Genomic DNA, 17,325 nt, shown 5'->3' on the forward strand with positions numbered 1-17,325 from the left:
CAACTAGCACCTCACCCTTAAAAGGGTTTCAACAGACTCACATGAAATGCATTGTGAATTTTCCAAGTATCTAGCAACTTGAGTCTGAAGAATACATCATTTATCTTTTCTTTAATTTGGAAAGGGCCATAATACCTCATGCTAAGCTTTGAAAAAAGCTGCTCCTTTCCCTTTTGTTTCCTTAGGCGTGCCTTCTCAAAACATAAGAGCACCCAATCATCTTACTTCAACTTCAGGTCGTGTCGATGTCGATCCGCTGCCTTCTTGTGCCCTGTGCTTGAGACTTCTCTAGAGCCTCGCGAACCTTGGCAAAAGCAGTGTCCAAGTCCCTCGTGTACTGATCGGCTTCAAAAATCTTGTCTTTAATGCTTAGAAAGGGAGGGACCTTCTTAGCACCTTCGATTACCTCAAACGGCACCTTCCCTGTCGAGGAGTGAACTGTGTTATTGTAGGCAAATTCCACCAAAGGCAAATATTTTTCCCATTGAGTCTTCCGATCAGAGATGTAAGACTTCAATAAATCAAAAACCACTGAATTGGCTATCTCAGATTGCCCATCTGTTTGCGGAAGGAATGATGACGAGAACTGCAATCACATGCCAATGTTCTCCCAAATTGTCGGAGACTACGGGCTCAGGCATGCCATGTAACCGAAATATCTGAGCAATGACAATCTCGCTAAATGGTTCGGCTTGACTGTTTTCTTTACTGGAATGAAGTGAGCTTCTTGCTAAATCTGTCAATGACAGTCCAATTGCCATCGTGCCCACTTTGTGTCTTCAGGAGATCAAAGGTGAAATCCATAGCAATGCTTTCCCAGGGGCGGGTGGGAATGGGTAAAGGTTATAGTAGTCCCTCTGTTTTTGGCATACTAAACAATTGCCAACAAAGTTGTCCACATCCTTTTTGAGTCTCGGCCAATAGAAGTAACGCTCCACACCCTTTAAGGTGGTACCGATGCCGCGGTGACCCGTAAAAGGTGGACAATGGCACTTGTCAAGACCTTTTCCCTCAAAGGCTGTGTAACACACAACATCGTTTTCTTCATGAAGTAGCCATCCCGTATGGAATACCCTAGAACTGTCTCCCCATTCTGTATCTGAGTCAAAATGTCCGCAAAGTCGAGATCAGTGGCGTACTAGTCAACCATATCCTCGAAGCTTTTGTGATGAATCGTGGAAATAGCTAAAACTAAGGGCTTGCGAGATAATGCATTTGCCACTAAATTTTAATGTCCCTGAACATGGACAATCTAGAAGTGAAACAATCTGGAAGTGAAACTGTGACAAGATGTTAGCCCATCGCATCTGCTTTTCCGAAAGCTGCTTCTGTGACAAGAAGTAGCGTAAACTCTTATTACCTGTAGAAACTGTGAAATCAGCTTGGAGTAAATAGTGTCGCCACTGAGTAAGAGCATGGATCACTGCCAATAGCTCTTTCTCATAGATCTGTGCTACTAATTCTAGCCGTGAAAACATTCTGCTTTCGTAAGCAATCACATGGCCTTTTTGCGTCAAGACCGCTCCCAGACTAATTCTGGCCGTGAAATCATTCTGCTTTCATAAACAACCACATGGCCTTTTTGCGTCAAGACCGCTCCCAGACTACGACCACAAGCATCACAATAAACTTCGAATGGCTTTAGCAAATCTGGCAAAGCAACATTGGTCTAGTAGTCAAATTTTCCTTAAGTGTCTGAAAAGTAGTTGCCTCTATTGGTCCACACGAGAAAGGGACTCCTTTCTGAGTCAATCAATGCAAAGGTGAAGCTATCTCTGCAAACCTTTGAATGAATCGCCGATAATAAGAGCACAAGCCCAAAAAGCTTCCAACTTCATGAACCTTCGTTAAGTTAGGCCAATTGTGGATAGTCTCAATTTTGGCCCGGTCCATTTGTGCTCCTCCTGTTGTGACAATGTGTCCCAAGAAATGTATCTTCGGTAAGAAAAACTCGCTCTTTTTCGCATTGATAACCAATCTGTGCTTGCGCAATGCCTGAAAGACCTGTAGCAGATCATTCTTGGAGAGAACTAAAATGTCGTCAAAGAAAGTGCCGACAAAAGACCGATACTCTCGGAAAATCCTATCTATCATTCGATTGAAAGTTGCTGGAGTATTTGTAAGTCCAAAAGGCATTACCAAAAATTTGTATAAACCAAAGCTTGTCCGAAAGGCCGTCTTGTAGACACATCCCTGAGCGATTTTGATCTGACGATATCCGCTTTTCAAATCAATCCTGCTAAAACAAGAGGATCCCTGAAGTCTGTAATCATGGTGATTTTATTGAGAGCTTTGTAATCAATGCACATTCTTTAAGATCAATCTTTCCTTAGTACTAACAAAACCGGAGTACAGTAAGGTGATGTACTAGGTTGGATGAGACCCTTTTCTAGAAGCTCTCACACTTGGTTCATGATTTCTTCATTCTGGGCTCGACTAACACGGTAAGGTGGTCGGTTCGGTGGTGTGCTTCTAGGAATCAAGTCAATGGTTTGGTCCTTAGGATGAGGTGGAGGTAATTCGTCTCGTATACCTTCTGAGAAATAGTCAGCATGTGTGTGCAAAAATTCTTGTCGTTCTTTGTCCAATTCAGACATATTGGTTCTTTGTTCCTTATTCAAATCTTTCAAGTAGATCGGATTGGACTTCATAAATTTCGAAATGGCCAAAGCCGATACAATAGGAACAGACTCGCCCTTCAATTTTACATCAAGTACAATTTTCCTGCCATTCTCATTCGTCAAAGTCGCTTTCTTGGCCTGATAGTCAACCACAGCGTTGTTCTTGTGGTACCAAAGAATTCCTAGGAGGATGTCACACCCTTCCAAAGGCATGATGTAAAAGTCCTCGTGCCCTAAAAACCCCTCACAATGCAAACAAAGTTTGCCAATGACAGGTGTAATGGCAACATCCCGTTCGGGCGCTGCTAGAACTGCCTCCGCCAGTGTCCCCATCCTATCGGGCGTGATTCCAAGTCGAGCCGCCAATTCAGGTGAAATGAAGTTGGCCTTGACTCCTCCATCAAAGAAGATAAGGGCTTCCTGATCTTTTAATGTGCCCCATGCGCGACAAAGTTTTGTGCTTTCGTCCATCTGGCTCGGGTTGGTCCCCATTTACTTCGAAGACCGATTCTGTCTATATAGATGGTATCTACAGACGCTTATGGACACGGAATAGTTGGTATGATGAGGAGTTCAGAGAGACCAGAGCCCGACTTCAGAGGGAGGTACTTCTAGGAGTCATTACTTACAAGCAATCACGGATTGCTTCTTGGCGTTTGGTACGACGGAAGAAGAGGGCGTTTCTAGCTCGACTAGAGCAAGATTTATATCAGTTATTTTTTAGCCAAGATATGAGAGAGAGAGAGAGAGAGAGAGAGAGAGAGGAGAGAGAGAGAGAGAGAGAGAGAGAGAGAGAGAGAGAAATGAAAATGAAATGAAATGATATATTTACGTCTACAAAAGGCCAAAATGACCTATGAGACCATCACGGTTACAAAATGATGTGTCTGATACCTTGTCTATAGAACTGAAAAGATGAAAAAACTATGAAAGAAAAACTAGACTGAAAGCTGTAGTGACAAGCTAGGGGGGGGGGGCATTGACTAGAGACTCTCTAGCCAGTACAACAATCCAATGATACAAAACTCATGCACATGAAGAAACTGAGGGTGAGGGAGCATCTGCACATCAGGGTCCCAAGATGTCCAGCATCGGCCGCTGGCGAATCTCATCAATGTCCTCCATAGTAAGCACTCTGGCTGGGCGTCTCCCATATCGTGCTAGAATGATCCTGATCCTCTGATGAATCCTCTGTTGATGCAGCGATGATCCTCGCAATCGCGGGCGTCTAGATCTCCCAAGCTCCATGGCCCTGTCAATCAGTATACCTCTAGTGCAGGTAGGTCCTCGAGGCTGCTCTGGATCCTGCTCCTCTGACTGGTGCGTCTCCACACGAAAGAAATCAGTGATCTCCATCTGGGACTGTCTCCCCCTATCTGATCTCCTCAAGAGGCTCTCTCTGTGTCTGCGCAACTCTAGCAAGAATAGCCCAAGGCATCTCTGATCCTGGTACCTCATAACTCGAGATAGTGGCCCAAAACCATCCCTAAAGAGGCAATGAAAACGACTTTGTATCTCATAGTAAACTGGGCAATGGCATATATAGTGCAGCTCTGTCTCTGGCTCCAAATGGCATAACTGACATATCCTGGCCTCTGCTGGTACTCTGCTAAACCTACCCACCTCAATCTCCAGCTGATGAGAAGATGTGCGTATCTGACCAATGGCACATCGTAAACCATATGACAGGTGTGTGTCCATGTAGCTAGGTCTAGTCACAAAACCGTCCTCTGTGAGCTGGAGAAGATGCTCCATGTAGAAAGACATCTTCGTGCCTAGCTCATGGGTTGGCTCTATCCAAGTCCTCCTGGTATCCAGCTGAGTCACATCCTGTCTGATGAGTCTGCTAACCTCTGTCCGAGTAAGGGACAAAGAGGGTGCATCCGGCGAATACTGGAAGGGTGGTAACCTGTCTATGCTAAAACCATGAATCTGGAACCAAGAGGTCATCTGTGCATACCAACATGCTGTATCTCCCTGTGAAGCCAGCTGCCGAGAAGACTCCAGTGCTAAACGTGCATACCTGTCTCTGGGGAGCTCTCAGATGCTATGTAAAAAGGAGACTGATCTAGTGAGTGCCTCGACCACCAGCGGGGGGGCAGCCAGCTCAGCGCGGATAATCTCATGTGGTACTGAGGCTTTGGCTCTAATCATCCGCGAAATCATGGAAACCAGAGGTCTCTCCATGCATCTCCAACCATCAGTACTACTAGGGCGACTGCTATGAGCCACAGAAGGGCCCCATATTTGAACTCCATATAGCATGGCTGAGGTCACTAAGGTATCGAAGAGCCAAAGCTTTGTACGAGGTTCTTGAAATTGGGTCTGTGAACACATCCTCTCTAATCTCCCCAAAGCTGTATGTGCTCTTGTCAGTCTCATCTCTGCTGCTCTCCTCAAAGAAAACCCCGGGCTGGTAAAGACCACCCCCAGGTATGTGTATGCATCTGTATACTCCACTGGTTGATGGCCATAAGTAAATGTAGAAGCTGACCGTCTGACCCACTGTGGTGTGGTGTTAAACACCATAACCTTAGTCTTGCTAAGGTTTACAGACATACCACTATCGTGAGCAAAATTATGTAAAGCATCCAGATGACGCTGCATCCCCTCTAGAGAATCAGAAATCAAGACAATATCATCCGCATATAACAGCAAGGAAATCCATGTGCCCGCCAACTGTGCTCCGCTTCCACCGTCCCTCTCTATGTAGTCTGAAACCTCATCAATGTACATCCCAAAGAGAGTAGGGGAGAGTGGGCATCCCTGTTTCACCCCAATGGTGGAGTGAACTAGACCAGACATACCCTCTGGAGTGTGTACCTGTCCCACTACTGTCTTGTACAGGGCCATAATCCCCCAGATCAGCTCTGTGGGCACACCCAGCTCATGTAATCTGTGCACATCCTGGCTCTAGGGACCATGCAAAGGCTTGAAAACGGCTAAATCCACAAAGCTACAGTAGATCCTCCTGCCGTGCGCTCTACCCTCCTCAATGATAGCTCTGAGCGTCAGTATATGATCAAGAGTAGAGAGTCCCTTCCTGAAGCCTGCCTGTCCTAAAGCCCGTATGCCCTGTCTTTCTGCCCATCTACTGAGGTGATGCTCGATAATAGATGCATACAACCTAGCCAAAGTGTGTCCAATCATGATGGTACCGTAGTTCCCTGGCTCCATAGGGTCTCCTGCCTTGAAGATAGGCACAATAGTGGATAAGCTCCAAGTGCTAGGAAATCCCTCACACATGGCTCGGTTGAACATCACTACAATCAGCTCTGCAAGCATATCTCTAGCATGTATAAAGTGTTCGGCCACCAAACCATCATGGTCATAAGCTCTCCTAGTCTTCATCTTGGCAAGGGCTTTCTTTACCATCTCAGCAGTGAAGAAAGTGCAAGTTTGTGGACAAGGCTCTGGGGGATCAGGTAAGGACTGCTGCCTTGGGATCGAGTAGAGAGAGGTTGCATATGTACCCCAAGTCTCTGTAGATGTAATGGCAGGTGTAGAAGAATACTCGTGAAAACGCCTCCACGCTTCCCCTGAGTCTTGGCTCAAGAACAACCGATATAACTCCTTGAGATGAGCAAGATAAGCTCTCTTCTTTCGCCGTACTAGGCGTCGAAAGAGAACCTGCGACTGTCTGTGTGTGATAACCCCTAAAAGTACCTCCCTCTGAAGTGTAGCTTGCATCTCTCTGCACTCATCATCATACCAGCTCTTCTGGGGCATACTCCCAGTGCGGTGTCTGGACTCAGGCTGGGTGTGAGGGTATGCCTCGACTGCTGCCGCATGTAGTGTATCTGTCAAGGTCTGAGTGAGCTCGTCTAGAGGGCGGCCTGGCTCCTCTGTACATAGACGCTTGTAGATCCCATCCATATAAACCGAGTCAGTCGCTCGTGTAAAGGTGTAACGGGCATGTGTGGGTGGCCGTGCCAGAGATGCTGAGCTGAAACGAAATGATATGGTGAAAGTCAGGAGTGTGTGGTCCACCGCTATACCAATAGGTCTGGAGCCGACCGTGAAGTCCTGAATAGAGGATATGAAACTGGGCTGGGTCATAACATAGTCCACTGTACTGGCGCGATGCCTGTGTGGGAAGCAAGTAAACCCCCCCCGCCTCTGGAAATCTCTGCAAGCCATTCAAAATGGCAAGACCATGTGAAGTTCCCATTTCTACTAAGAATCTCCCGTACTCTGTGTGCTCCAAGTCCTGTGAAGTCCTAGACAAGCCCAAGTCGCTGGTCTCCAACTCCCTCATCATCTCCTTTGAAGTATCATAGAAAACTGTCTGCATCTGAGCTGTCCTAGCATTAAAGTCACCCAACAAGATAATGTCACCATCTCTAGAGAACTCCCAGATATCATCATCTAAGACCGAGAAGGGGGACTGTCCTCTGGATATAGCATAGGCTGAAGTACTAGGAGGAAAGTAGCATATGGCAATGTAAAGAAAACGGCCAGTCTTTGCCCTCAACCTCACCCACATATACCTGGCCTGCTCATCTCTACGAACAATGTGTATGAGTGGTTGGAGCTCCTCCCTGAATAAGACAGCTACTCCTCCAGATCCCCGTCCTCTGAGCTCAGATCTAGTTCCTGCTCTGCATGTCGTCTCCCACTTATATCCAGATACATGTGGCATAAGCTGTCCCGGAGCCTGGTGTGTCTCTGAGTAAAAAACAATGTCTCTCCCAAAATAGCTGTCCTGAACACCCCCACATCCAACCGAAATGATCCATTGCAGTTCCACGCTGCCATATGAAGAGTGGTCCCATAGGTCTCGCACCGTCATGCGGAGCGGCGCTCTAAAATCACTACTCTCCCATCTCTATAGAAAGCAATCTTCCCCTTCTCTCTTGCCACTTTTATCTCTGGCATGACCTCCTTCATGTGTGCGAGTTGTGCTAGCGTGAGGTCATCTCCAAGGAAGATACCTGTCTTCTTGAGAGTGGGTCTCTTCTTCAAAAATTCTTTCTTTGCCTCCATAGTTGGGAAGCGTAAAATGAGTGCTCTTTCCCTTGAAGATTCTCCCCCTCCTTCACTTCTTTTGCCCACTCTCCAAGCTCGCCTATGCAAAGGGCTTGTGATGCCCATCATGAGCAAGAGCTCCTTTGTTTCCTCCTCCACCTTGTCTCCGTCTCTGAGCCCGGTTACACGTACAAGTAGAGCTCGTCTTTCTTTTTTGTTCTTCTTCTAATGTCATATTGATGATGGTGGATGGGGGTGTGAGACTATGTACTCCCCCTTTTCCTTTCTTTGCCACTTCAATCCACTTTTCTGCTTCCTTAGCCTTCTTTTGTGTTCTAGTGAGAATATCAACCCATGATGAAGATTCCTTTGTCTTTTGATGCTCTTCTTCCTAGAGGGTTTTAACCTGCTCTTTAATGCTTTTCAGCTCCTCCACCATGCATGGCTGATTTTCTCCCTCATTTGTAGGTTTGCTTTTACAAAATGCGATTTCCTTACGTAGTTCTTCAATCATTGCATCCTTCTCACCAATTGACTTTTGCATCTCGGTTTTCCATGCTTCCCAAGTGGCTGTTGCTTTATCCAGTTTCGCTTGCCAAGAAATCTCTACCGTTTGTACTTCAGCTCTCACAAAGTGTTGCATTTCAGCTTTGAAAGCATTGGACAAATCGACCTTGTGTGCTTCCATAGCACTATAAACCTCCTTCTCGAAATTTTCTCTCAGAGCACTCATCTCCGCTCTAATCATGATCTGAACCTTCTCGTACATGTGTTCGTCTTTGAGCTTGGCGGCCTTGTTTGCTCTCAGTAGACTTGGTGACAGAATACCTTCTCGTTGCCTTGTTCGTTGGAAGGTATGCTTTGCCTTTGGTGGAGTGGTGAAGAGGTCACCCTCCTCCTGTGTATCTGGTGCTGCACCAGACATATTGCGTGCTGCTTTAATTTGCCTTATTGAGTTGGTTGCCCACGTGCTGAGAATCTACATGTACCAAACGCGCAGACCTGCTGGGCTGCCCACGCACTGAGAGAGAGTTCCCCACCTTACGCAATGGCTGCACCAGGCCTTACACGAGTGCTGCACCAGACTTGCGCGCTCTCTGCCCTCAGCCTTTAGCTCTGCTGCCTCTGCACTTCCTGCGCGAGCCCTACATGACCTGCTTCAGGCAGCACGCTGCTGCACCATCAGAGAGAGAGAGAGAGAGAGAGAGAGAGAGAGAGAGAGAGAGATGAATGAAATGAAATGTTATATTAAACGTCTTCAAAAAGCCAAAATGACCTATGAGATCAAACTGATACAATCCTTGTGGATCTAATTCAATGTCTGGTATAAAAATAAAGTGAAAGACTAAATCAAAAGACTAAAATCGTCAAACTGAAATCATCATCAATGTCCAAGGATGCCCGGGATCGGGCGTTGTCCGAGAAAGTATTGTATCGGTCGCTGAAGAGCTTCGTCAATGTCCGCCTCTGTAAATAGTTGTACTGGCATCTCCCACATTGTGCTAGAATAGTCTTGATCCTCTGATGGAGCCTCCATCGATGTCGTGGTTGCCCTCCTAGACGTGGGCGTCTAGCTCTCCCGAGCTCAGTGGCTCTGTCCACTTATATACCTCTGGTATAAGTGGGCTATGAAGTCTACTGTGAAGCATGCTCATCTAGCTGCTAAGTCCTTGCTCTAAAGAAACAACCTGAGGCATCTCTGATCCTGATATCTCAAAGAATACCCCAAGATAGGTGTATGCATCTGTATACTCCACCGTCTCCTCACCATATGTAAAAGTGGGTGCTGACCTCCTTACCCACTGTGTCATGTGGTGTTAAACACCATAACCTTGGTTTTTCCCAGGTTAACAGACAATCCACTATTGTGGGCAAACGTGTACAAAGCATCTAAATGACGCTGCATTCCCTCCAGGGAGTCAGATTGAGAGGAAGAAGAGGTATCTTACAAGAAAGAAGTATTCTCCTCACATAATTACTCTAATAGCATAGCTTAGCTGTAGTTAGCAACCTCATCCACACACATGTCAAATAGTGTAGGAGATAGCGGCCAGCCCTTTTCACCCCAATAGTGGAGTGGACCAAATCAGAAATCCCCTCTGGAGTGCGTACCTCCCCACTACTGACTTATTTAAAGCCATGATCCCCTAGATCAACTCTTTGGGTACCCCCATCTCCTACAGTGTGCGCATCAATCTAGCATTGGGCACTGTATCGAAGGCTTTGCAGAAATCCAAAAAGCAACAATAGAGCCGTCTCCCACGTATCTCCCCTCCTCAATAATGATTCTAAGTGTCAGAATAGAAACCCGCCTGTCCTGCTGCCCGTACAACGTCTCTCTCTGCCCATCTACTCAACTGCTGCTCAAGGATGGATGCATACTCTCTCTCTCTCTCTCTCTCTCTCTCATGGGTTTGAACTCTCTCATTGGTTTTAGGGTTTCGTCACCACTTTTTTGCTGTTATTAGGATTTCAAAATTGCTTTTGGGCTGTTTTTAGGGTTTCGAAACTGTTTTTTGATGTCCTTTAGGGTTTCGTCACTGTTTCTTAATGTTTTCTAGGGTTTCACTTTTTTTTATAAAGGGTTTCAAATGTGTATTGCAGTTTTTTAGGGTTTTGAAGCTGATTTTCTTTGTTTTTTAGGGTTTCTTGTATTTTTTGTTGTTATAGAGTCTCTCTCTCTCTCTCTCTCTCTCTCTCTCTCTCTCTCTCTCTCATGGGTCTCTTTGTACTTTCTGTACTCCTCTAAGCCATTAAATATGGCTAACCCATGTGTAGTCGTCATCTCTGTGAGGTATCTCCTATACTCCGTCTGTTGTCTGTCATGTGAGCATCTATCAAGCCCCAACTCACCTACATCCAGCTTTCTAAGCATCTCATCTGAAGTGTCGTAGAAGACTGTCAGAGAGTTGCCCGTTCGGGCATTAAAGTCCCCTAGGAGGATGATATCACCATCCCTCGAAAACTCCCACATATCATCATCTAGTATAGAGAAAGGTGATTGTCCTCTGGATGCAGCATATACTGACGTACTGAGGGGAAAGTAACATATGGCAATGTATAGAAATTGGCCTGTGTCAGCTCTCGGCCTGTGTCAGCTTTGAGCCTCACCCACATGTATCTAGCATGATCATCTCTCCGTACAATATGTAGTAGTGGTTGTAACTCCTCCCTAAATAGCATTGCTACTCCTCCTAAACCTCTACCCCCATGCTCAGATCTTGCGACTGTCCTGTGGGCTGTCTCCCATCTGTATATCACTACATGTGGCATAAGCTCTCTAGGAGCCTGATGAGTCTCTAAGAAGAAAACAATGTCCTCAAAGGCACCAACGTCCGACCTCATAGATCCATTACAATTCCAAGTAGCTATCTTCAGTGTGGTCCCATAGGTCTCACACCGACATGTAGAGCGCCGCTCTACAATCACCACTCGACCATCTTTGTAAAAGGCCATCTTTCCCTTCTCCCTTGCCGCCGTAATCTCTGACATTACCTCTTTCATATGCGCAAGTTGTGAGAGAGTCAGATCATCACCGAGGAAAATACCTGTCTTCTTGAGAGTAGGCCTCTTTCTCAAGAATTCCTTCTGCTCTTCCAAGGAGGGGAGGCGTAGTATGAGAGCTCTCCCTTTTAGAGATTCTCCCGCGCCATCACTCTGCTTGCCCACTCTCCATGTCTTTGTGTGCGAAGCTTGTCCATCTCCATCATGGATGTGAGGCTTGTGACCTCTTTTTCCACATTGTTTAAATCCTTGAGGTCGGTTACCCTCACATGTAGAGCCCGCATCCTCCTCCTTTGTTCCTCTTCGAGGGTCATGTTAATAAGAGTGGGTGTACAAGGAGCTTCCTTACCTTTCCCTTTCTTGGCAACCTCAATCCATTTTTCTGCCTCCTCTACTTTCTTTTATGTTGCGGAGATGACCGCGGCCCAAGACTTCTTCTCCTCACCTTCCTTGAACACCCGTATTTCTTCTCTCATGGTATTCAATTCTTCCATCATGGATGGCTGAATTTCGCCCTCTTCGAGCCGCCCACTTTGTGCTTGTAGATTTTGGATGATGGAATCTTGGATGACCACTTTCTCCTTGAGCGAAGCGAGCCTCCTATGCATGCCATCTCTTTCTTCGGTCCATCTTTGAAGAATAGTGCTCCTCTCCTTCCTGCACTCTTCCACTTCGTTTCTCCATTCTCTCATTTTCTTCTCTATTGTTGACATCCTCTTCCCTGTCCGCATGAAAGAGGCTTTGTGGGGGAAGCCGTTGGCACTTCTCCGATGCTACCCATGAGAGAGAGAGAGAGAGAGAGAGAGAGAGAGAGAGAGAGAGAGAGAGAGAGAGAGAGAGAGAGAGAAAGAAAGAAAGAAAGAAAGATTTTTAACGTCTATGTCAGGCCGAAATCGGCCTATGAGACAAATCAAATGTACATGGTGTGTATGTCATCCGTCTATCGGAAAGACAAATGAAACAAAACTGATACAAAACTGAACTGAAAGTAGGTAGTGGGGTATTTGAGGAGGGATGGAGCTCTATCTCTAGGGGTATATGCATGTCTATATGCTCAAGGTAGTACAATCATGAGAATGCATCAAGCTATCTAGCTCCATCCTGTACTAATGGGGGGATGTAAGATGTGGTACATGGGCGGGTCTGGTGCCAAGGCTACCCGGATGAAAGCTGTCGGGTCGGCCCTCATCTGGGCCACTCGCTCCTCAGTGGCACGGCGCTCCCGGGCTCGGATCTCCTCGATCTGTCGGTGGTGGGAGCTCGCGCCCCTGTAGCCTGTGACTCGTGGTCGTCGTCTAGCTCGGCTCACCTCCGCCTGTGGGAGTGTCACTCCCCTCTGAGTGTCTGGTGGGGGAGGGGCGGCAATCCTCTGAAAGAAGTCTGTGAGCTGCGACTGTCTCCCCTCTGTCTGTGTAGCTGTGTGTGGCTGTAGTAGTGTGTCACGATGGCTCTGTATCTCTAGTAAGAACCGTCCGAGCTGTCTCTGATCTCGAGAGTCCATGATCTCTCAGAGAGTGGGCTGTCCTCTGAATAAGGCCTCATACCTGCTTCTGATCTCAGTGTATGCTCTGCATCTACATACAAAGTGCTCCTCACTCTCCACCTCCTCTGTGCAGGCTCTGCAGACTCGCTCCTCCCTGGGAACACCAGTATGTCTCCCGATCTCAATCTCTAACCTGTGTGAAGCCACTCTCAGCTGACCAATCGCCACCCGTGAGCTATGTGGCATGTATGTGTCCATGTAGCGTGGTCTCTGTATGAACCCCCCAGACAATATGGTGAGAAACTGGTCTCTGTAATCTGACATCCTCGTCCCCAAGCCAGGTGACTCCCAGACTCTCCTAGTGTATAGCTGCCACAGATCCTGTCTCAATACAAAGTTCCTCTCACTGCGAGAGAGGTGAACATATGGTGAGTGGGGGTCGTACTGGAATGGTGGTAGGCTCTCCATGTCAAGACCGTGTCCCTCAAACCATGCTCTGACCTGTGAGTACCATGCTCTCTCATGCCCACTCTCTGATAGCTGTATAGCTGCCTCAAACGCTCTACGAGTAAGTCTGTCAGGAGGTAGCTCTCTCATCCTCTGGATGAAGCAGACTGTCTGGAATAGTGCCTCTACCACCATAGGTGGTGTGGCAAGCTCAGCTCTAATAATGTCATGTGGCATTGTCTTCTTGCTGCGGAGCAAGCGTGAGATCATACATACCTGTGGCCTCTCAAGCTGTGTCCACTGGTCAGCTGTCAATCCTGGTGCCCATACTGCCGCCGAGTACATCAAGGCCGGGGTGACTAAGGTGTCGAAAAGCCACCCCTTCGTGCAGGGTTCCTGAAAGTGTGCCTGGTGGCATCTCCGCTCTAGCATGGCCAGAGCTGCATATCCTCGGGTGAGCCTGTCAGCAGCAGCCTGCCTCATAGTGAAGGGTCCTGGTAGGCTGGTGAATGTGATGCCAAGGTAGACATAGGAGGTGACTACATCAACCTGTCCTCCTGCTGCTGTGAAGGTGGCAGCGCTCCTCACTGCACTGGATGTGTGAAAGATCATAACCTTGGTTTTGCCAAGGTTCACAGTCAACCCCCTGTGTGTGATGAATTCGTCCAAGGCCTCAAGATGGCGCTGCAAGCCCTCGGGTGACTCTGAAATCAACACAATATCATCAGCATATAACATGATGTGGACCGGAGTACCTGCCAAGTCGCTCCCCTCTCCTCCTGCTCGCAGTATGTAGTCGGAGATCTCGTCGATGTAGAGCCCAAAGAGTGTCGGGGAGAGTGGGCATCCTTGCTTAACACCAATGGTGCTAGCAATGGTCTTTGAAAAACCGCCTGGGCAACGAACTCGACCCGTCACCTTCTCGTAGAGAGCATATATGGCCCAAATCATCTCTGCTGGTACCCCAATGCTGTGAAGGCGCTGGAAGAGTCTCTCGCGTGGGACTGTGTCAAAGGCCTTGCGGAAATCCACAAAGCAGCAGTAAAGCCTCTTCTTCCGCGCCTTTGCCCCATCAATGAGGCAGCGCAGAACGAAGATGTGATCAGTGGTGGAGAAAGCTCGTCTGAAACTTGCCTGGCCTGGAGCTCGTAAACCCTCGATCTCTGCGTAGCAGCTGAGCTGTGCCTCAAGTACTGCTCCATATAGCTTGGCCATCGTGTGGCCAATCATGATAGTCCTGTAGTTCCCTGGGTCCAGGGTGTCGCCAGATTTGTGGATAGGCACTATGGTGTGCTGTGTCCACTCCTCTGGGAAGCCCTCCCCTATAGCCCGGTTGAAGACATGTGCAATCAACGGGGCTATAGTGGAGGCCGCATAAATGATGTGCTCACTCTGTAATCCAGTATGGTCAGCTAAAACAACAAAAAAATACAAGAAACCCTAAAAAACAGCAAGAAACGCTTGTGAAATCTTAAAAAACAGTAAAACACATGTAAGAAACCCGCAAGAAACGGTGACAAAACCCTAAAAAGAGTGACGAATCCCTAAAAAATAGCCCAAAAAAGAAACTTTCGACCCTTAAAAAAAAAAAAAAACAGTGACGAATCCCTAAAAACAACCAAAAAACACTTTTGAAACCCTGAAAACATCAAAGAAGAAGTGACAAAACCCTGAAAACAGTGAGAGACCCATGAGAGAGAGAGAGAGAGAGATTAAATGAAATGAAATGTTATCTTAACATCTTTAAGAGGCCAAAGTGACATATGAGACCAAAGAGTTAAAATTGGTGAATCTGATACAATGTCTGAGTACAGAAAGTACAAAGAACTCAAAAATTGAGTTCTTTGTACTTTCTGTACTCTGATATTCTATCAGATTTACCAATTGTAACTTTTTGGTCTCATAGGTCACATTGGCCTCTTGAAGAGTACAGAAAGTACAAAGAACTCAAAAACTGAGTTCTTTGTACTTTCTGTACTCAGAGATTGTATTAGATTCACCAATTATAACTTTTTGGTCTCATAGCTCACTTTGGCCTCTAGAAAACATTAATATAACATTTCATTCTCTCTCTCTCTCTCTCTCTCTCTCTCTCTCTCTCTCTGGTCTCATAGGTCACTTTGGCCTTTTGAAGACATTAATATAACATTTCATTTCATTTTCATTTCATTTCTCTCTCTCTCTCTCTCACACACACACATGGGTCTCTCACTGTTTTTAGGGTTTTCTCACTTCTTCTTTGCTATAATTAGGGTTTCGAAATTGCTTTTTGCCTACTTTTCGAGTTTCGTCACTGTTTTTTGGTTGTTTTTAGGGTTTCGAAACTTTATTTTGCTGTTTTTAAGGGTTTTGTCACTCTTTTTTAGGGATTCAAATATGTATTTTGCTGTTTTTAAAGATTTCACAAGCATTTCTTGCTATTTTTTAGGGTTTCTTGTATTTTTTGTTGTTTTAGACTCTCTCTCTCTCTCTCTCTCTCTCTCTCTCTCTCAGCATTGGAGAAGTGCCAAAGGCTTCCTCCACGTGTAAGAAGACGCATCCCTCGCTGACCGCCCACAAAGCCTCTTTCATGCGGACAGGGAATAGGTGTCAACAATAGAGAAGGAAATGAGAGAATTAGTAGTATCTTTGTTCTAGTTCTTTTGTGCCCAGACATGGTATCAGATTCACCATTTTATGACAGAATGGTCTCATAGGTCATTTTGGTTTTTTGAAGACGTTAATACAACATTTCATTTCATCTCTTTCTCTCTCTCTCTCTCTCTCTCTCTCTCTCTCCTCTCTCTCTCTCTCTCCCTCCATGGAGACCAAGAGCAACTCACCCATGTAAAAGTCTCCCTCGATGGTAACAAAGGCAACATTCATGGTCACGAACAAGAGAATAACACAGGTGGAAAAAGAGATGAAAGAGTGGAAAACGGAGTTGGAAGGATGGTGAAAAGAAAAGGCCAACCTCATCCAAATGGTCTTCAAGGAGGGCAAACAATGGAAAAAGGAGAAAGAAGACTGTCAGACAGAAGTCCAAGCGCTCCGGGAAGAAGTCTCAGCCCTCAAGCAAAGAGCTTGCGAAAACTCGAGCAGGGAGTGGACTTGAAAAGGAGAAATCGAGCCCTCGATGATAGAGGAACTTAAAGTCATCAAAGAACAAGTATGGAAGATCAAAGAAGAAGAGAAGCAACATGAGGCGAAAACGTCATCGTGGGTAGATATAATCATGAAAACACAAAAGAAGGTAGATGTGGCCGAGAAATGGATAGAAATCGCCAAGAAAGGGAAAAAATCGCCAAGAAAGAAAAAGGGAAAGAACCAACAGCCATCCCCACTCCCGCAATCATCAACATGACCCTAGAGGAAGAGCAAAGGAGGAAGGCTAGAGCTTTACACGTACGAGTGACCGGTCTAAGAGACCGTGATGATGTGGAGGGGGAAGTCAAAGAACTTCTAATTATGATGGGTAGTTTGGCCACTAACATAAAGGCATGGAGAGTGGGGAAGAAGAGAGAAGGAAATGGGGAGACTTCCAAGGAGAGAGCAATCTTTCGCTTCCCCTCCATGGAAGCAAAGGAGTTCTTGAAAAAGCGTCCTACACTAAAGAAGACGGGGATACTCCTTGGGGACGACCTCACACTCTCAGAGCTGGCTCATACGCAAGAAGTTATGCCTGAGATAAGGATAGCCCAAGAGAAAGGAAAATTGGCCTTCTATAGAGACGGACGAGTGGTTATGGAGAGGCGCTCCGCATCGCAGTGCGAGACCTATGGGACCACACCCAAAGTTGCTACTTGGAATTGTTATGGATCTCTACTCCTTGATGTGGGTGCTTTTGAGGATAGTTTCACTAGGAGGGACATCATCTTCTATTCACAGAAATATCAAGACCCTCGACAGTCTATGCCACATGTAAACGGATACAAATAGGAGACAGCTTGCCCACTCCTTCCTGCAGGTAAGGCAAGACGGGTAGTGGTTTTGCCGTTCACAAAATTATGATATCTAATGTGACAAGGTTAAACAATCCGAGGGCACTGCCCCAAACAATTCATTATCTGCAAGCAACAACTTCTTGAGAGAAGGACCACAAAAGAAGGGCAGGATGCTTTCTGTGGTATGGGATAAAAAGTAAGTTTCTTTTAGTCTAACAAGAGGAAGAGAGCAGCTCCCTTCCGTCCAAATTAACATGAGAGGAAACTCGATCAAAGCACAGAGGACATGGCTCAGGGGGAGTAGCAGGCTTATTCAGGGAGGAGTTGTAGCCATTGATACATATAGCCCGCAGGGATGAGCAAGCTAGGTACATATAGG

The 17,325-nt window shown here is 46.4% G+C and overlaps 2 protein-coding genes across 6 annotated transcripts in view; both read right to left on the minus strand.

The window, feature by feature from the left end:
• LOC147453769 (Polynucleotidyl transferase, ribonuclease H-like superfamily protein) overlaps positions 1–17,325 on the minus strand; it is a 138,891-nt gene that overhangs the window by 17,607 nt on the left and 103,959 nt on the right. The window lies entirely within an intron of this gene.
• LOC147453770 (uncharacterized) lies at positions 3,421–5,441 on the minus strand. Its single transcript, XM_086515865.1, has 2 exons — positions 4,841–5,441; positions 3,421–4,396 (listed from the first exon to the last, which is right to left on the minus strand). Exons 1-2 carry the CDS (start codon positions 5,424–5,426, stop codon positions 3,690–3,692), a joined length of 1,293 nt encoding a protein of 430 aa, XP_086371991.1. The 5' UTR covers positions 5,427–5,441; the 3' UTR covers positions 3,421–3,689.

This window comes from Adiantum capillus-veneris, chromosome 7, assembly GCF_014529385.1.
Source record: "Adiantum capillus-veneris isolate H3 chromosome 7, ASM1452938v2, whole genome shotgun sequence".
NCBI lineage: Eukaryota > Viridiplantae > Streptophyta > Polypodiopsida > Polypodiales > Pteridaceae > Adiantum > Adiantum capillus-veneris.